Source organism: Leuciscus leuciscus (genome assembly GCF_965113295.1).
Source record: "Leuciscus leuciscus genome assembly, chromosome: 19".
Classification (NCBI taxonomy): Eukaryota; Metazoa; Chordata; class Actinopteri; order Cypriniformes; family Leuciscidae; genus Leuciscus; species Leuciscus leuciscus.
The window spans coordinates 19,360,424-19,381,575 of record NC_138743.1 but is presented as its reverse complement, the minus strand read 5'-3'; the positions used below and the strand labels follow the sequence as shown (position 1 = coordinate 19,381,575).

The 21,152-nt window shown below is 40.3% G+C and overlaps 1 protein-coding gene across 4 annotated transcripts in view; it reads left to right on the top strand.

The window, feature by feature from the left end:
* LOC309481662 (disks large-associated protein 2-like) overlaps window positions 1-21,152 on the top strand; it is a 172,737-nt gene that overhangs the window by 136,362 nt on the left and 15,223 nt on the right. For all 4 annotated transcript variants that reach the window (XM_082146663.1, XM_082146662.1, XM_082146664.1 and 1 more), the window contains 5 exons: window positions 123-182; window positions 14,035-14,369; window positions 17,894-17,979; window positions 18,196-18,599; window positions 19,429-19,520. In XM_082146663.1, the coding sequence (XP_082002789.1) occupies window positions 123-182; window positions 14,035-14,369; window positions 17,894-17,979; window positions 18,196-18,599; window positions 19,429-19,520 (977 nt within the window). The remainder of the gene's footprint in view (window positions 1-122; window positions 183-14,034; window positions 14,370-17,893; window positions 17,980-18,195; window positions 18,600-19,428; window positions 19,521-21,152) is intronic.

The window sequence follows — 21,152 nt, the reverse complement described above, 5'->3', positions numbered from 1 at the left end:
ATTCTTCACTGTTTAAAATGTCTTATTGATGAATATGAAATGTTGGGAGACAGGGTGCAGTGACTGCACCTAAACCCAATTTGATTTATTCGAGCACTACTAATGACTTTTGTTCTTTTCAGGGATCCAGTTTCGTCTCCCGACTGCCTGTAGTGTGGATCGAACAGAAGCCCCCACTCCAGGTAAATCCACACATCCCAGTTAAGTCATACCACATAGTGTGTTCAAGTTCAGAAGCGTCATGAACATTCAAACCCTCTCAGATTTTAATGTCACACCAAACTCATATGACCTTTTCTTGTGGAACACAAAATAAAATGTCAAAGCTAATATTTTCCATTCAGTGAAAATGCATGCTGATCAAACAAAACAAAACAAAACAAAACAAAACAAAACAAAACAAAACAAAACAAAACAAAACAAAACAAAACAAAACAACAAAGCAAAGCAAAGCAAAGCAAAACAAAACAAAACAAAACAAAACAAAACAACAAAGCAAAGCAAAATAAAGCAAAGCAACAAAGCAAAGCAATGCAAAAAAGCATTGCAAATCAAAGCAAAACAAAACAAAACAACAAAGCAAAGCAAAGCAAAGCAACAGCAAAGCAAAACAAAACAACAAAGCAAAGCAAAATAAAGCAAAGCAAAGCAAAGCAAAGCAAAGCAAAGCAAAGCAGCAAAGCAATGCAAAAAAGCATTGCAAATCAAAGCAAAACAAAACAACAAAGCAAAGCAACAGCAAAGCAAAGCAAAACAAAACAAAACAAAACAACAAAGCAAAGCAAAATAAAGCAAAGCAACAAAGCAAAGCAATGCAACAAAGCAAAGCAATGCAAAAAAGCATTGCAAAGCAAAGCAAAATAAAGCAAAGCAACAAAGCAAAGCAATGCAAAAAAGCATTGCAAATCAAAGCAAAACAAAACAAATCAACAAAGCAAAGCAAAGTAAAGCAACAGCAAAACAAAACAACAAAGTAAAGCAAAACAAAACAAAACAACACCAATGACACCTAAAACTCAGCTTGCTTTATCTTGAAGTTTTGTCACTGCAATGCTGCTAAGGCTCTGTAATTTTAGTGGAGACTGAACATCTGTTGTTGATTAAACAGTCACGCTGAAAGTTTTATAACCCATTCAAGCTGGTGTTAAAATGCAGAACACGCAACTTAACACATGCACTGATAAATGGTTCAAGATTTCAGTTCACAACCTTATGTGCTATGTACAAGTTTAGGCAAAACACCTAACACATTAACACTGCTATAGCTTCAAATATGTTAATTAGAAATTAGTGTGTAATTAGTTCAGTGATGCCATAGCTGGCTGAAATCTCAGCCCAACACAGCATGAGGCATTCAGCAACAGAAGGGTATCTTCTGTTTGCAATGGAGAATACACATGCACCTGAGCTAATGTAAATGAATGATCAATTTACATGACTCAGCAAAAGCAAAAATGACTTTCCATTATAATGTATATTTTATTGAGCTGTTATTTTACTGAGCATATGTTATGTTTGTAGGGATTAAGGTTTGATTCAGGATTTTCTCCTTCACTCTTCACTCATGTTTCTTCACATCATGTTTGGGGAAAAAAAGGCATAAATCAATGAATACATAGAACAAATAGTATATTTTAGATATACTGTATTTAATAAATGTACTAAGAGTATTTTTTTATTTAAAAACAAAACAAAAAACATTCTGTTCTCATGGTTCATGGTTTTGATCATGCATATTATGTTTGTTTTTGTGTTTAGCACCTGTGTGGCATTTGATACTCCCAAGATAACTGTTGCCAAGACACCAGATCAGTCACCAGCCTCTCACTGGGCATTCTGAGAGAAAACTGGGCCAATGAAACTGCTTTTACAAGCTAACAAGACATTGATTTATCAGAGAGATGGAGAAAAGGCCTTTACAACCTTTATAAAACCAAAAACTCCAAAAATCTTACCTACTCTGCTTTTGTCCGCAGTATTTGCTGGTTATAGATGCAATTTCATATGTTTACAGCCAGTCAGTAAAGTGGGGACTTTAATCACACCATTGTTCAGCAAAATTTCAAGGGTGAAATCCAGTCATTTCAATAGGAATCCACACAACCAGGAATGTTTTGCGTGAGGAAGTTGGTCGTGTGAATTCGTCGCCTTGACCAACAGACAACTGCTTGGTCTGAAAGTGACTTCTGAGTGAGTTGTGCTTACAGTATATTGATACACTATTGACAAAATTTTGCTAAATAGTGCGACTGCACGCTAAAGGTAGGGTAGTCGCTCCGATTTTCGGAGAGGCTAGCAATGGCGAGCAAGCTTTGAAAGCACAAGATCCCACCCTACCCTCAGAGCATCTCCAAAGCCACGCGTCCTTCAAAACACATGAACGCGTACAGCAGGGAGCAAACAAAAGCATCACGAGAGGCGGCATTAAACTACTTCATGTCTCAAAGCACATAACATTTTAATAATAATGAACATAAACTACTTAAAGAACAACCTGCTGCAGATTCATTTCGGCTTTGATAGTGTTGCCATTGAAACGCATACATTCGAGTCACGAACTGCTTCAAGAATAACATCACAGGTTTCTCTTGGAATGATATACATTTTCCCACATATACACTATTTTGCCAAAGGTATTGGGACACCCCTCCAAATCATTGAATTCATGTGTTCCAATCACTTCCATGGCCACAGTTGAATAAAATCAGGCACCTAGGCATGCAGACTGCTTCTACAAACATTTGTGAAAGAATGGGTCGCTCTGTGAGCTCAGTGAATTCAAGCGTGGTACCGTGATAGGTTGCCACCTGTGCAATAAGTCCATTCGTGAAATATCCTCACTACTAAATATTCCACAGTCAACTGTTAGTGGTATTGTAACGTGGAAGCAATTGTAAACAACAACAACTCAGCCAGTGGTGTAAAGCACGTCGCCACTGGACTCTAGAGCAGTCTGGAGTGATGCATCACGCTTTCTATCTGATGACCCCTTCCTGTTCCAACATGACTGCACACCAGTGCTCAAAGCAAGGTCCATAAAGACATGGATGATCGAGTTTGGTGTGGAAGAACTTGACTGTTCTGCACAGAGTCCTGACCTCAACCTGATAGAACACCTTTGGGGTGAATTAGAGCGGAGACTGCGAGCCAGGCCTTCTCGTCCAACATCTCCATTCTTCTAGAAGAATGCCTTCCCAGAAGAGTTGAAGCTGTTATAGCTGCAAAGGGTGGACCAACGCCATATTGAACCCTACTGATTAAGAATGGGATGTCATTAAAGTTCATGTGCATGTAAAGGCAGATGTCCCAAAACGTTTGGCAATATAGTGTACAGTACATTTGCCAAACTAATACTTTTAATGCATAGTGTATTGCCCAACTCTAAACATCCCTTAAAAAATATTGGACTATTTAGAAAATATATCATATATTATTATTTCAACACTGGTAATTTGAAGTGTGTGCTATCTGGGGCACTACTGTCACAAAACAACAGAGTAAAAAAATAAATAAAATATTGGAATCTGCTGTATATACTATATTTGGTCTTTGTGTGTCAGTATGGTTGTCTCTGCATATAGCTGCGATAGGAGACAATATTTTAACAATCAAAGAATGGCACAGTTCAGTTTTAAGTCTTACACGCTTTCAGAGAGTTGGTTGCAGAGATGAGTCATATTCTGTTGCTCTGGGAGTTTTTATATTTAATCACAGCTGATGAAGAGTTCGACATGCTGATGACAGAATGAATTATGACACGGAGCATCAATACAACAGGTCATGAATGGATTATTGTGTTCCTCTCTTATACAACCCTACATTCTGTATTTGGAAGCGTTTTACTCCTCTGTATGAATCACACGTCTCTCTCCCACATTTTTCCCTTCAGTCTGTGACTCATTGAGCAGTTTTATAATAGTGAGCTATTTGCAGGCAATGCTTTTGATTGGCACGTCATGTGTAGATTGTTTTGTACTTGCTACATTTAAGCACAGTAAGGCATTTTGACATTTTGTCAAAATCCAAGCTGAAGGTGCTGGAGAGTCTACATTGTAGGTCTACAATTTCTCTCTTAAAAAATATGCTTTTTAAAAAGTGTTTTATCCTGTTTGAGGTCAGGGTGACTTGATTCTTGATTTGAGACTTGCAAAATAGTGACAAAATACTGAGAATAAACTGACAACTGCTATAATGTAGTTGCATATGGCATTAAACTTGAATGATCCACACACTCTGCTTCCTGCTTTCAACCAATGCATAAAATGACTGACAGGCAGAAAGCATTTCAAAGTCTTCTGATTGGCTAAACAAAAAATAGGGCTGTCAGTATTAGAGAAATACGTTTTCTAATATGCTTTTAATGCACACTGTATTGCCCAACTTTAAACATCCTGTAAAATCATTCAATTGGTTGAGAACCAAATTTAGTTATTTACTGTCAACAAAAAAATTACAAATATTAAATTGAGTATACATAACAATTGGAAAGACATATACATGAATAATCATGAAATATAATAAATAGTATATTTAAATATATAAATAATAAATATTAAGGAAAATATTCAGGTTCAATCAGAAGAATTAGAGGAAAATAACTTTAGTGCACAATGAATATTTCTTATTATTACAGTGTTTGATAGTTTAAAATAATAGAATTGATCAGCATTAGAAATCTTTTGTAAGTCTTTCACTTTTTATCATTTGAATACATCCTGCTGAATTAAAGCATATTACAAATACAGACTTTTAAGTGGTAGTGTATATATTTATAAAATATTTATAACATAAATACAGTTTGTTGAAATTTACCATATATCATCTGTGTGTACTGGTTTATTTCTTTATGTTCTCATGTTTTTTTTCACATTCTTTTCTTTACATTTACAGTAATCATGTTACTGTAACTGCAAAAGAAAAAGAAAAACATTAATTATAGCTCAGTTTATTGACAGCTCTAATTTAAATATGTGCCCCTTATTTATATTGTAAACATATTCAAGATTTTTGAGATACATTTGTCAAACAAATACTTTTAATTCACAGTGTATTCCCCAACTCTAAACATCTCTTAAAATCATATCAGAATGAACTATTCTCCGCCAGATTAAGCTACAGTATGCACCCGATTCAATGTAAAAAGACAAAACATTGGTTTGCGAGACAAACAGTCTTTGTCTAGGAACAAAAGAGAATATCTGCAGTTTATGAGAGCTGCTGGTACGCAAGAATAATACAAATCCTGTGAACACAAGAGAGTACCATCTCACTTCAAGCACTGGAGTGTCCAATTTGCTCATTATATACATTATTCCATTTTCAAAAGCTATCCAGCTTGTGATGTCCTCATGCTGAAGTTATTAAAGCTCTGCAGTGCAAGTCGTTTGAAGCCACAAAAACTGATCCTTGAACCAAAAAGAGTATGCAAGCAAAAAGGGAAAGTGACAGTACCAGTAATAAAACACGTATAAACATAGTTTGCATAGTATCACAATTGCTGTACATTGACTAGGTCCACAAAACAATGTTTATGTTGCTAACAATGCCTAAACCAGTTCATATCAGATATAGTTTATACCATTATCTGATATGAATATCAATTGATATGCCTAATGTCAGTGTTGCCAAACTTTTTTAACGTTATTTTAAAACAATTGAGTTTTCACTAGCGAGGACCACGCCACAACTGCACGGAATTAGCTATTAGCTTTGTGAATGAATGAGGGTCGAAGGAAAAGGGGAAAGATGTTAACGACGGATCTCCGTCTGGCTGATCAGGGAGTCTGACCCGGGAGACTCAGAGTGGGGGCTTCGTCTCGGTAGTCAGTAAGCTGAGTTACTTGAAGACCCCCCTGGATGCAGCCTGGAAGTAAAATTGAGATGTTAGAGATTGAAGGAGAGAGGATTGGGGTCGGGGGGAAGTGGGATGGATGGATGAGTTGGAAGGGGAGGGGTGGGTGGGGTCGAGTTAGAGGTTGAGGATGGATGGATGGATGGATGGATGAATGAGTTGGAAGGGGAAGGGTGGGTGGGGTCGAGAGCTAGAGGTGGAAGGGTAAGGGTGGGTGGGGTTCGAACAGAGAGGATTGGGGTCGGGGGGAAGTGGGATGGATGGATGAGTTGGAAGGGGAGGGGTGGGTGGGGTCGAGTTAGAGGTTGAGGATGGATGGATGGATGGATGAATGAGTTGGAAGGGGAAGGGTGGGTGGGGTCGAGAGCTAGAGGTGGAAGGGTAAGGGTGGGTGGGGTTCGAACAAACTGAGAAGAACGGTGTGGTGAAGGTGGGTTCGGTGTATATATATATATACAGACGGGGAGAGAGAGCTGATTAGTTGAGGCGTGGTCCTGCTCCCGAACTTCAATTAACTTATTAACTACATTTCACTAGCGAGGACCACGCCACAACTGCACGGAATTAGCTATTAGCTTTGTGAATGAATGAGGGTCGAAGGAAAAGGGGAAAGATGTTAACGACGGATCTCCGTCTGGCTGATCAGGGAGTCTGACCCGGGAGACTCAGAGTGGGGGCTTCGTCTCGGTAGTCAGTAAGCTGAGTTACTTGAAGACCCCCAAAGGTTTGGATGAGACGATGCGGGCTTGAGCTTGACGGAGATCGTTTAGATTATTGCGGATGTACAAGCGGTACGCTTCGGATGACCATCGCCCCAGGACTCTGATTGTCTCGTCCGAGATGCCCATGCTGGCGGCCGTGGTGGCTGCTCCAATCCGGAATGAATGTATAGAGTAATGTTCAGGAGATATGCCGGAGGTCCTGAGAATACTTTGGAAGTGTTTGCTAAACCAAAATCTCGTGGCCATTTTCCTGTTTTCCGTGAGGAAGAGTGGTTCTTGAGGAGATGAATGGTTAGCGTATCTGGAAGAAACGTATTCCGAAAGTGGCTCGTAAGGACTGAGGAAGGAGTGGAGGCGAAAAATGTAAATTGGAAACGACTCTCCGAATTGGTCGGTTTTACTTCTCTTTAGGTTATAAATCAGAGAATCGGGCGTATGAGTGGTGATGTCTGAGAGGCTGGGATGGATAGCTGGATTGAAGGCTGAAGTCGACGGGGCAAATTCGGAGCATCTCAAGAAGCCGAAGAATGCGAGAAAGAACATGCATTCTAACGTTTGGTCGATCGATGGGCTCAAGTAGCCGGAACGTAATGTGTGGATGCATTGGCTCAGGAGGTCAGAAGTTAAGGGTAAGCGTTTGATGTTGAGGACTGGTTCTTGTTTTCGTAGACCTCTGATAAGCATGGATACGTGGGAGTGAGAAATGGTTTGGCATTGGTCGCCGGTGGCGAGTTTGTAGATAAAGTTTATTCCGGATAGGTAAGTCTGAATGGAGGATGCCCTAATTTTTTGGTAGGAATGGGCGTGAGTAACGAAGTTGCAGATGGACCAAACGTTCATTAGAGGAAATGAGAGTTGGTAAAAGGAGTGGTAAGCCTTAAAACAGTTCCAACCGGTCAAGTAAGCAGAGAGGGTACTCTGGGCGAGGCCATTGAGAATAGCTTCTCGCGAAGCATGTGAAAGTTCTTCCAGCTGAGGATTTAGTTGAAGATGGTGGCTGAAAACGGTGGAACTGGCGTGGGATAGATGTCTGATTCTGGAGCTAAGATTCTGAACTTCTGAAAAGAGAAACGAGACAATGAGTCGGCTATGCTATTGTGGTATCCTGGAACGTGTGCTGCTCGGATGATGAACTGACGTTGCGCCGATATAAGTGTCAGTCTGCGGACTAATTGCATGATCGCCAGGGAACTGGATCTGCCTTTATTTATGATTTCAACTACCGCTGAGTTGTCTGAGTGGATGAGTATGGAATGTCGGGACCATTCGTGCCCCCAAAGGAGGGCTGCTATAATGACGGGATACATCTCGTAAAGTGCGGATGAGGGAAAGTCTGGCTGCTGAATTAGATGGCTGAACTCTGGTGGCCACTCAGAAGCGAACCAGCGGCCACTGTAGTAGCCCCCGAATCCTATGGAAGGCGCTGCATCTGTGTACAGCTGAATGTCTTCTGGCTGTGTGACGTAGTCATTATAAAAGAAGGATATGCCGTTCCATGAAGAAAGGAATTTCTGCCAGAGCCGCATTTCCATTTTGCATGCTTCATCCAAGGTGACTTTGTCGTGTAGAGAGGGTATTGATGCTGCTTTTGATAGTAGGTTGGAAAGGAAAGATTTCCCCTGGGGAATTATTCTGATGGCGTAGTTAAGGTGGCCGAGGAGGGCTAGCAGCTGTTGCTTTGTGCACCTGTCTGCTAGAAGATAGTTCGATAGGAGCAATGAAATGCGTTGTGTTTTCTCAGGAGGTAGAGATGCTTGGAAGGAGATGGAGTCTAGGGTGATGCCTAGAAACTCGATGGAGGTGCAGGGCCCTAAGGTCTTTTCTTTTGAAAGGGGTACGCCTAGTTCGGAAAACACTTTAACGAGGGTGGAAAGTCCTGAGTGTGGAGGTGCGGATGTAGGTGTGATGATGAGGAAGTCGTCGAGGAGGTGCAGGACGTAGGGAAGCCTGTGGTTGTTGATGAGAATCCAACATAAAGCCTCCGAGAGGGAGTCAAATATCTTGGGGCTGCTCCTGCAGCCGAAAGTGAGGCGTACTGAAAAATAATAAGCTCCTTTCCAGAATATTCCGAAGAAACGCCAGAATTCTGGGTGAATGGGCAAGACTTTGAAAGCACTGGTGATGTCTGCTTTTGAAAGCCATGCTCCGTGGCCTGCCTTGCGGATGAGAGTGATGGCTTGATCGATGGAAGCGTATTTCATGGAGAAGTCTGGGGCTGGAATGATGCTATTAATGCTGGGAATGTGAGAGCCGTGTGGGGAGGACAGGTCGATGATTAATCTCTTCTTCCCGGAATATTTCCTGGTCGCGATTCCAATGGGGCTGATGCGAAAAAGAGTGAAAGGAGGTTCTTTAAACGGGCCTATCATAAATCCCTCTTGAACTTCTTTAGCTATTAAAGTGTCAACAGTGTCTGGTTCCGAGAGGGCAGACTGGAGGTTATGGGAAAGATGAGAAGTGTCTGGGATTATTTCTATGCCGGGAAGAAAGCCGTTTTTGAATCCATTGATAAGGAAATCTACGAACTCTCTGTCGGGGTGGTCTAGTAAGGCAGTAGCTAATGCTTCTACCTTGACTGGTGTGCCGAGATACTGTAATAGTCAGTCGGGTAGAGCAGTTGGGTTGTGGGGGCAAGAGGCTCTTGAGTGGGCACCTCCGCAGAAGGAGCAGGTGTGTAGGAATCTACAGTTGGAAAGAGAGCAGCCAAGATGGTTGAAGTTGTTGCATACCATTCTGCCTCCTTGGTAGAGGATCGGTCGTCCTCTTTTGTCAATGCCTTTGGGAAGTGGAACGTTGGCTGTGGGCTGTATGTTTAGAGGTTTCGGAATTAGAGGAGGAGGTGGGGCTGCTGTGGATAATCTATTGAATACGGATGTTTTGCGTGAGGAGGGTTGAGATTGAGAGGGTGTGATGGTGCAAGCTGAGGCTGGATGTGATGGTGCTCCACATAGTTCACAGGACATAGAAGTGCGTGCTGCGAAGATCCGACAGTAGAGTTCTGCATCAAGAGTGCCCCAGTATGTCCCCTGATTGAACTGCTGTAACCGACCTGCTACTTGTGTGGCGAAAAGAACGTGGTAGTTGTAGAAGCCTGTTCCTCCAAAACGCACAGCCATGTCTAAAATGATTGATAGGTAATCGTCTAGCTCGGTTCTTCGATCGGGATAAACAGAGCAAACTATATCTCTGTAGATCGAGAAAGCTAAAGCAAATTCAGTGGGAGTGAGGTCCTTTGAACGAGAGTTTAAAGGATGGCTGAACTGCATTAGGCCTTGACTGGTTTGCAGCTCTCTGGGCTGGCTGATATTTATGAGGGATGGATGGAGGAGCTGGGCTAAATCTGTGTAGTTACCTGATAAGATCTGAAGACGTAAGGCTGAAGAGACTGGGGAGGGTCGGTGGATTGATGAAGCTGGACGAGGAGGCGGTGCAGCTGTGGCCAGGGTATATGGGCTAGTATTTATTGGCAGGATGTGAGGGTGTTGGGAAAGGGGGGGGTAGGGGTGGGGGAGGGAGGGGAAAAGGGGTAGATTAGTTGCGTAAAAGGAAGAAAGAGGAGGCGGTTGAAAAGGTCCACTGAGAGGTAGAAGTCCTGGGTTTGCTGCATGAGGGACTTGAATTGGGTTAATTTGTAGGGAAGAATCAGAAATAACAGGGGCCGTGTGGCTGTTAATGCCAGAAGGAAGGGTAGAAGAATGGATGCTGGGATGGAGGGATGAATGTCCGTGAGGATTTGTAGCTGTTTGTGAGCTTAAGTAAGCAAAGAAAGATGTCATGAATTGGGATAAGTCTGAGGTAGAAGGTGCAGATGTTGGAGGTAGTATTACTTGGACTCCACTAGGTGGCGCGGACGCTGCTGGCTGAGGCCGTTGTGGAGGCAGTGTGGTGACGTCATGAGTGACGATGGGAGGATCGCGTGTCAATCCCGGAAGCGTTGGAGGCTCGGAATTTAAATTTGAAGTGTGTGTAGATGCTGTGTAAAGCTGAAATAGTCTTGATTTATTGTCAGATCGGCTGAAGTGGATACCCTTGTCCTTAAGAGCACGCTGAAGGCGAGCCACAGTCCAATTCTTGATGGTGTTCTCTGGTCTGGGAGACGTGGCGTGGGTGCGCTGAGAACTGCTACGGTTTGTTGAATGACGCGGTTGACGAGGAGAGCGATCGCGCCGGCTTCCGTGCCTGTGTCGATCGTTGATGGTAGTTCTCGTTTGCGGAGGAGAGTGATCCTGTCGAGTCGGGGTTGGAGAAATCTTCGATGATGAACTGTGACGTGAGTGCCCGCGGGACTGAGGGATTTCTACGACAGAACGCAGCCGGTGTGAATTTTGGCTGCCTAGGGATTGTTGTGAAGACCTGACGCTCTGTGACGGAGGAGAGTTTCTGAATAAATCGTCTTCGGAGTCAGAGGGGTTGATCTGCAGCTCGGGATCCATGTCGAACAAACTGAGAAGAACGGTGTGGTGAAGGTGGGTTCGGTGTATATATATATATACAGACGGGGAGAGAGAGCTGATTAGTTGAGGCGTGGTCCTGCTCCCGAACTTCAATTAACTTATTAACTACATTAAGTCAAAATAACAATGACATATAAGCTAATCACCTACTCGTAAGACATATTTTTCAGATTTCCATCTTCCGTTTTTAAGATAGTTTTGATGTCGTAAGTGACATTCTCAAAGTTATGTTGATTTAACTTAATTAGTTAATTATGTTGATTTAACTCCACTTTTTGAAAAAAATGCACATGCGCAACACTCTACCTGCTCCCGAGAGGGAACGCCTATTAAACGCTAGCATCGCTAATCATAGCTTACATTAACTTTTACTAGCAGTGATTTTAAATGGATTTCTCCAAATAGCATGCCAAACTTTACCTGTCGAGTAGAAACTTCGCGACTGAGGCATCAGTGGGAACCCCAACCTGTGCTTTTAGCGCACGCCAGCGTGTGAAATATTCTCCCAAAAACACTCTGGTCTTGTTTCTTTTGCGACCCTCAGACATTTTGAAAAAACCCGGTGAGAACGGCGAGCTTCAATGAATGGCTGAAACCATTGCTCACCACACATATACACTTGAAAGTGCGCATGCGCAGAAAGGACGAGCACGTACGACGGCCTTACGTAAACATATCACCAGAATGATTGACAATTAGGAGGACCAATAGTCTTGATGATCCACCCGGAAAAAGAAAATCCTCCACTACACCTTTAATTTTAAGGCAACAAGTTTCCTCACCTTTTTTAAGTTGTCAATTTATCACTTTTTATACAATCATCATCTGTATCCATGGGTGCACCTCAAGCTATCAGATTCATCCTTGCATAATAGCTGAGCCAAAGTCATGTAACTACCAAAACAATTTTCCTCTAAGTAACTTGTAGTTTTAACCCTCTGGTGCTCTTTGCATGGCGGTCAAAAATGACAAGAGTCGTTTTTTTATTTAAGATGGAACTGAATTATATTTATAATCCATTTATTAACGTTTTGAGCATAGACCTGAAAATTTAATTTCCAACTTAAACTGTTGTAAATCTTGAATGCTTTAAATGAATGAATGAATGAATGAATGAATGAATGAATGAATGAATGAATGAGGCATTTATATATGCCTGAGGCTTTAAAGCACAGACTTAAGTTTGATCTCTTTTTAAAGTTGACGCGTGGCCAATTATTGCTGAAGTGAAAAAAGTTTTAAAAAGTTAACCTAAAAAAAGTTTTTTACGTAACTTTGTTATTGTTATGAAAAATGGACAAAAATACTATTTTCAGTTTTTATATGAAATCTATATTTTCAAAAACATGTTTTACTCTAAAACTGCAAGAAAATTAAAGCCATAAGTCTAAACAAGTTGTGTTCCAAATTTGAGCTTAATATCTAAAAAAAAATTGCTTTCAGTTAGATTTTGTTTGGGGCTGTACCAAAAGATTTCACTAGATGATATTCATCTCCCATTCATTTCCTATGCGGTGATTTTTTACTATTCTTGTCAGGACCATTTAACCTTTTCGAATCATCTCCATGATTTTTTTGTGTGTTTAAGTGCCAAAACTTTTACCAAGTTTCGTGCCATTCCAATTAAGTAAACAAAACAAAAAATGAATGAACGAAGAGCACCATGACACACCAAGCTGACCACCAGCCAACGTCGGGCCGTCACTGAGCATCTGTCAGCTCAGGTTTCGCGGTTGTGTTCCGCACCGTTCCCATTAGTTAGACATAATGCAAGTCGGCGGCTTTTTGGCAGTTTGAGCATGTTGAATCGACGTCGGGCAGTCGATAAGACAGATCACTCTCATTGGCTGTTCAGCTTAGCAAATGTCCAACTGCTGAGCCGCAGCGCCATATGTGACAGCAGTTTCAGGACAGCGGTGCCAGCAGTGCCAGGCCAGCAGTCTCAGACCGGAAGCAAATTCCTAATCCCACCCCACAACTAACCCTAACCTTTATGAGGCTATAACCTCAACCCTAACTTCCAGTTTGAGACCGCTGGCTTGGCGTTGCTATCCTGAAACGGCTGTGACGTATAGCACTGCGGCTCTGCAATAGGATACTGTTGTAGCAAACCAGTACACAGTTGACTGCTGGCTGGAGTCTGTGTAGTGTGTTTAAAGGGATAGTTCACCCAAAACTAAAAATCAGCCCATGATTTACTCAGCCTTAAGTCACCCTAGGTGTATATGACATTATTCGATATATAAAAAAATGTCCTGGCTGTACCAAGCTTTATAATGGCAGTTAATTGCTGTTTCTGTTTTGAAGTCCATAAAAGTGCATCCATCCATTATAAACAAACTCCACACGGCTCTGGGGGGTTAATAAAGGCCTTCTGAAGCGAAGCGATGCGTTTGTGTAAGAAAAATATTCATATTTAACACGTTACAAAGTAAAAGTTGGCCTTTACTCTTAAGTGGAATTCGTATTTTCGTTTGGCCGGAAGCTAGTTATTTTACTTTATAAAGTTTTAAATATGGATATTTTTCTTTGCTTTGCGAACTCATCACTTCGCTTCAGAAGGCCTTTATTAAACCTCCAGAGCCGTGTGGAGCACTTTTATGATGGATAGATGCACTTTTGTGATGGATAGATGCACTTTTATGATTGATAGATGCACTTTTATGGACTTCAAAACAGAAACAGCAATTCACTGCCATTATAAAGCTTGGAAGAGCCAGGACATTTTTTAATAAAACTCTTTTTACAAAATCGATTATATTCGTCTGAAAGAAGAATGTCATATACACCTAGGATGACTTGAGGGTGAGTAAATCTCTTTAAGAGATCCCTTTAAGTACAACTTTTTGGCCCAAACATAGTCAGCTTTTGTTGGCGCCAGTTTTTTTATGTCTGTTGGTGTGCCACGGCCTCTGTCATTCAAAAGTTATAGTAGCTTTAAAATGGTTTAAATTAAACATCTACCACACCCTCAAGCCTAACGTATCATTCATCTGTTCCTTTATAGCAGTAGTGACATATACACCTGGCTACAAGAAGACTCCTCCACCTGTTCCTCCTCGTTCCACCACTAAGCCGGTGATTTCCGTAACAGCCCAAAGCAGCACAGAGTCGACGCAGGACGCGTACCACGAGGGTCGGCTGCCACGCGTCGGACGGGTTATCTACAACTCCACCGACAGTCTGGACAGCGCTAAAGCGGTGACCCTAGCAATGGAGACGGCTTCCAAGCGCCTCACGTCTGCAGGGAGCTACAGCTCTGTTCAAACCTGCGATAAGGCCATCCTGGTGTCCAAAGCAGAGGAATACCTCAAGACTCCACGCTCTTCCATCGGGATTCAGGTAAACCTCCCTCAAGTTTTAGGTTATTATCATTAAAATCCGCTCTTTGTAAAAAGAGTAAAAATCTGTGTTCCAATGGCTTTGTGTCTCGCCTCCAATCCAAAAATAGCCGACAGCATTCAGACTGTGACTCACCCACCCAGAAAGTGCACACAAAGTCTCCTCATATCGCCAGATTCTGTGGCAGAGAAGACGAGACTGCAGATTGACCCTGAACAACAAAGATTAATGATGATGCTTCTCTCTGTGGGCTTATTCCTACACATGACCAACAGCCAAACGCAGAACGCAGCTGTGGAGATGAAGAAAATATTACACCTATAAAGCTATGCATCATTAACAACCAAATCCACGAAGGCTGGAATGACTTATTTAGCTAAATCTAGAACTCAAACCACCCATCCGTTAAGACTTCCACTGCTCACTTAACTAATACAAACAAGGCTCTAAATTTGATCTAGTGAACCACCAACCCATTCTATATGTCATACAGTATTTTGGGTTAATATTTTTTTTTATATATATATTTATAGGGTTAGTTCACCCAAAATGTTTTATTCTGTCATGAATTACTCACCCTCATGTCACTCAATGATTTTGTTCATATTCAGAACAATCTGAGAGATTTCTGTCCCTCCATTGAGAATCAATTCCACTAAAATTGACACTTAAAGAGATCATAAAAGCAATCCATATAAATCGAGCGGTTTATTTTATGTCTTCTGAAGAGACACAATCGCTTTATGAACAGATTTAATTTAGGCTTTTATACACATATTAACATTGATCACTTCACATACATAGAACACGTCAAGCGAGAACCAATGAGGTTTGTTCTCATGCATCAAGTAAGTGCAAGTAAAAGCTTTAATTTACCATATTTGATGTGCTCTATGTATGTGCGTTGATCAATGTTTATATGTAAATAAAAGTCTAAATTAAATCATCAGAAGATTTGGGTTAAACCGCTCCATTCATATGGACTTGGTTGCATTCAATTTAGGGACAGAAATCTCTCAGGTTTCATTAAAAAAAAAACTCCATTTGTGTTTTGAAGATGAACAAAAGTCATATGGGTTTTGAACAACATGAGAGGGAGTAATTTTTGGGTGAACTATCCCTTTATATATAAACATTTTTGAGTGTCTAACACACTCCCTTTCCCTAAACCTAACCATTTCTCAACAAAAACATTTGACAGGAAGATAAAAGTATTAAACTACAATCATATTCCAAACAGTTGCAGTAATAAACGCCTTGGGATGAGAACTAATTAGAAATTTATAGATGACTTTAGATGATTTTAACCATGAGACTAGAGAATAATTCTATGTTTACACCACTAGCTGTAGCACAAGACAGAAAATGCATCAATAAGTCATAAACCTCCAGAAGACTTTGAACTTGTTTAAAATACATCTCTGTATGTTCATGGTGCAATTCGCAGGGATTCATTACTCTGGATTCTGAGGAAACTAGCTGTCACCACTAGAACTAAGAACCAGCTAAATGGATATACAGTATACAATCAGAGGAAGGTGATTGAGCATATGAAAGACTTTTACTAAACAATAAGCCCCAATGATTGGTTGCAGTCTAGGATAGTACTGTGAACATTAATGAACTGAGACTGGTTACTTGAATCCCCGTTTCCATTGGGCTCTTGATCAGGCTGCTTTAGGGGCTGTCCTTGCAGTAAGTGTGGTATAAATTGCTTGCGATAACAAATTGTTTGTGAAATGACAGCTGGGAAGTCTCAAATGTGTGCCTCTAAGCTGTTGTTTTCTCATCTGGGTCTGTGCTAATGTGTTCATGCCACCCACAGGATATTGTATATAGTAGTATTGTATTATGTTGTAAGTATTGCCTTGACACTTTCATTATTACTCACTGAAGGTGTGAAACTATTATCTGTTAATTTTGTACTTATCGTTCTGACTGACTGAGAATCTATGGCAGTTCCAAGAACCATATTGTTCAACACTTAAGAGGAACATCTCAACTTAGGCCAATATGACAGCAAGTTTGGAACAGCAGACTGATCTTAAAACCATTAGGCATATCATTTTTGAATCCTTGGTTCATGCCATCAGTCATACAAGTGGTTTCAATTTCCACCCAAATAGATTTTCAGCCAATTAGATTTTTGAAACTTCTCCTATAGCCTTCATTTGATCTTTGTTACAAATAATCTTGAGACCATTTTGATCAAATGTTTTGTTAAATCAAAAATCTTTAAAAACCTTTGATCAAAATGGTCTCAAGATTATTTTGTGAGAGACTCATTTGTTATTTGGAGTAAAGCTCAGAACCTTGTGAATGGTGCAGAGAATGATATTCCAAGATTTGTTCAAACGTTGGCCGTTTTTCTTGTCAGCCATTTTGGATTTTATTGTAAAGTGCTGTATTTTACCAGTGGCTTGGATATAGAGTGCTGCAGGAATGAGCATAACACCTGGAAATTAGTTAGTATTTTTGCACTTTTGTCCCAAAACCAGTGGGATTTTTTTGTTTGTTTGTTGGTTAGATACGTGAAATGGGTTGATTTTAAAAGCTTTATGTGTTTTGAAAAGGTTGTTGCTAACAGGTAGTCACAGTAAAAGGGACTACAGAGGTTTCTCTGGGACATTAAACATCATCACAGCAAACAGGAAAACTCATCTACTCACTTAGTCTGCATTTACAGCCTCATTGTGTAAATATTTCAGGGGAAATGCTTTTTAAATAAAGACTAAAAGAGTTGTTGGAAGCTCAGTGATGGTGACGTTGAAATAATGCAACTGTGGTGTGGTTCGTTTATAACCTACGTTTAGCTTTTGACTTCTGGTGACTGTATAGTTTTCAAAATTCATAAAAGCTGTGGACATTATCTTGTTGAAGAAAATGTGTAAGAATCATAATGTTTGTCTCAGAACTTATTTTCTTCAATAATTCAAAAGCCATTGAAAAAATCCTATATTGTCTTTTTATTCAAGGGATCCAGATTGATGCTAACTTCCAGATAGTCCAATAAAAAAAAATATATATTTTTTTTTTTAGCATTCTATTCCACTCTATTGAAACGAAAACTAGTATGTGTAATTGTAAATCATTCCCTGATGTTACCTGGGAAATCTCCAGATAATTGTTGGTAAAATAAAATGGATAGTTGATGATGGGGACTTTAAATCCAAAATTGAAAGTGAAACTGTCTCTTGACAATGCTTTGGCAACACAACATGAGAACATAAAACACAACATTAGAACACATGGAGGGGGCGGGGATTACTTGTCATAAATTATTATTGTTAAATCTGCAATCTTTGCAATAATTGGCATAAAAAACATGGTGCTTTATTTCATTGGATCATGCTTAATGCAGTGTACATTATCTTAGTGATGTGCTTTGCCCCATAATTGCAGCTTGCAGCTATATTCTGTTCTTCTCTGGTTCACCTCAAATACTCAGTAGAATTTGTGTATATATATATATATTCTCATATGTGCTCCTTTTTTATCTCTTCCTTTGCTTATTCATTCTTCAGGTGGAAGCGGCCACAGATTCTGAGACAGATAGTAAAGGTCTCCCGCAGTATCAGTCCGTGGGTATCCAGGTAGAGGATGAGAGGAGGTAAGTCTACTGATCAGTCATAAACAGGACATTTGTTCCGCAGAATTAAAGGTTATTCTGAATTAATGATCCCTTTTAGGGATCCCTGAGCCAGTAGCTCAGAAAATAAATAAAGCGAGATAATGAATAGGTAAATAAATATAGATTGCACTATTCTGGGTGTAAGTAGCCTACACAAACTGCTGTCAATATTGTCCTTCTTATGTGCACTTTCAGACTTGGGCGCTTTAAACGGTCCAACAGTGTGACGACGGCAGTTCAGGCTGATTTGGAGCTGGAGGGGTTTCCATCGACCGAAGACAAGAGTCTGCAGTTTGGAGGATTTCAGCGGCATTCTGAACCCAGTACGCCCACACAATACAACGTGGTTCGGACCGTACGCACACAGGGCCTCTTTAGCTACCGTGAGGACTACCGGCCCTCCAGCGGGCCGCCCAGCCCACAGCCCGAACCCTGGCTGGTGGAACCCACTCATGAAACAGCCGAATCCGGACGCGTGTCGCCGCTCCGCCACGATGGCAGCTGGTTCATGCAGCTTCTGCACAGCGAGACCAAACGTTTGGAGGGATGGTGCAAAGATATGGAGCGCGAGGCGGAGGAGCACGACCTTTCGGAGGAGAGTGAGTGTGCAGGACATCCAAGAAACAAATAATAAGTCTAAAACAACACAATCTCAAGGCAGTTCAGAACTATTTTACATTTTGGTGAATTGGTGTCTCCATATTCGTATGAGTTTGTGCTATCTCATTTGTTAATTTTCATTAGATCTGCTTAAACCCAAAGTTTACCTCTGCCAACCGTGTTCCTCGCAAGGCTGTAATGTGATTGGTTATCAAGGCACATGTGATCCAATTTAGCCGTTACGTTATTACCAATGGTAGAGCCACGGACCCTCGTATCTCCCACTGATAAGACCATCTCTGGCGCTTCCTTCTTCCAAGAACTGTCACCAAAGCACCATATCCTTCTCCATCATTTTTGTTTTGATTCTTGTTCTAAACTTTTTTTTTTGCAACGGCAGATCTTCTACTTTTCTGTAAATGTACTGTAAATGACACGACTCAGTGCTGCCCTCTGATGTCTGGTAGAGTATAAAAAATAATTGTACTGTGCATGTGTAAAAATCGTTGATCCGCAACCATCCACGGTTGAGTATACTTCGAAAGCTGTACAAACCCGACTGTGCAATGCGGAAAATGAGGAAAGGCCTTAATGCCCCACTGATGTTTATTTTTAGGGGTGGAGCCTTACTTTCATCCTTACTTTTATCTAAAAATCATACGAATTCATACGAAAATCACCACCTCCCCGTAACATTTTGGTCTAAACAGTTCTTAGATCTAAATTATATATTTATCATAGACAATTCAGACAAAATGTGTCCATATATAAATTGTATAACCAATCTTTTTTCTTTTTTCTTTTTTTTTTTCTCAATATGTCTTGCAGTTCTTGGAAAGATCCGGAGTGCTGTGGGCAGCGCTCACCTCCTCATGTCCCAGAAATTCCAGCAGTTTTACTGGTTGTGTCAGCAAAATCTGGTATGTGGCATTTCTAAGATCCCCATGAGATATACATTAATGCTCCTTTTGCATCATAAAATGCATCAGCCATGCACCAGTTCTGTCATGAAAGATTCAGGATGCCTCTTTGATAGGTAGTTTATCAAAAAGTATTGGTGAGAGTGTTTACCTTGCATTTATTAAATACATCAACAATTTTCCTGCTGTAGCATTTCAAATTAAATTAATATGAATAAAGATCCTTTAAAATTTGAGAAGCATCATTGTACAAGATAGTATTATGTGCAACTGTAGTTAACTGTAAAACTCTAAAATAAAAGAAAAAAGAAAATCCCACATGAAAGTATTTATTTCAGAATTCTGATGTATAGTATGTTGTGGATTTTTGCTTATCAAGTAAATGTATTTGTATTGTTAATTTTGTACTGGTAAACAATACAAAATACTGTTTAAAATTGTTTTCTAAGATAGTTGACAGAATTACACAATGATTAGTTGCAATGTCAACTCCACTAAATGTAATTTTAGCCTGATAGAAGCTTTAACCCTTTTCAAGATGCGTTAGAGTAAAAGATCCTGACGTTAATTGGTAGTTGGTGGGTTGAATGACACTTTAAAGGGTTTGTTTAGTGGTCAGTGATTGTTTTTGGCTCTCGCTTTCTCTCTTTCTCTCTGGAGATTGTGAAATGATGGATGTTGTAATACATTCACATGGACAGGCTGAGACCAGCTTGTCCTCTCTAGTATGAGCATCCAAGAGACTGAACAGTTTAGCTTAGTATTATAAAACGAGAAGAGAGGATGTAGCCAGAATAAATATAGCAAATATTTATATTCATAACTGAGAAATGGTTCAATCGATAATTGATTTTACAGAAAATAATTATATTTACTCCGTGTATATACATAACACTGTCAGTTAACAATACACATCCATCATTCATTTGTTTGTGCTTTTTTAATGTTAAAGTCAGAAGTGTACCTGACATATGCTAGAGATGGAGAGATGCTAGACTACAGCGACCTCTAGTGATTATTCATGGTAATTTGTTAATTCATGGCACTTGGTGCAGTGATGCGTAGATAGGGATCAGGATCCTTATTTAGTTTGATTGCTCGAGGGGTCATAAGTTTACACTCCTTTCTCATAAGTTTTTACTATTATTATTTTGTAAGACCCCGAAGAAGCTCCAGAACACCAGCCAAAATAATAACTGAAATTAACCAAATTATGCTGTTCAGAAGTTTACATTACCAGTACCGCCTCCTGCTCATAGCCTTTTCAGAATAATTGATAGTGGATGAGTCCCTCAATTGTCCTGACTGGATCTCGATATCACTGCGCCACTGTGAGGAAGAGCTCAAACGTGCAGAGCATTCTGAGACACAAAAGAACTTACTGTACCCTGAGGATTTTTGTCAAGCGGGCAGATTCACTGCTCACAGTACTCAGGACAAACCTAAAAAGGTTCAAATCAATAATTTACACTCAATGGGCAACATATGAGATTAAGAACCATATATTAAGAACTTACACTTATAGCAAATATTCCGATATGTACAATAGCTTTATCAGGGCAAAGCTAAATAAAAAACAAAATGCATTGTTATGATCCCTGTTTTTATTTCATTTATTATAATTTTAAAAAG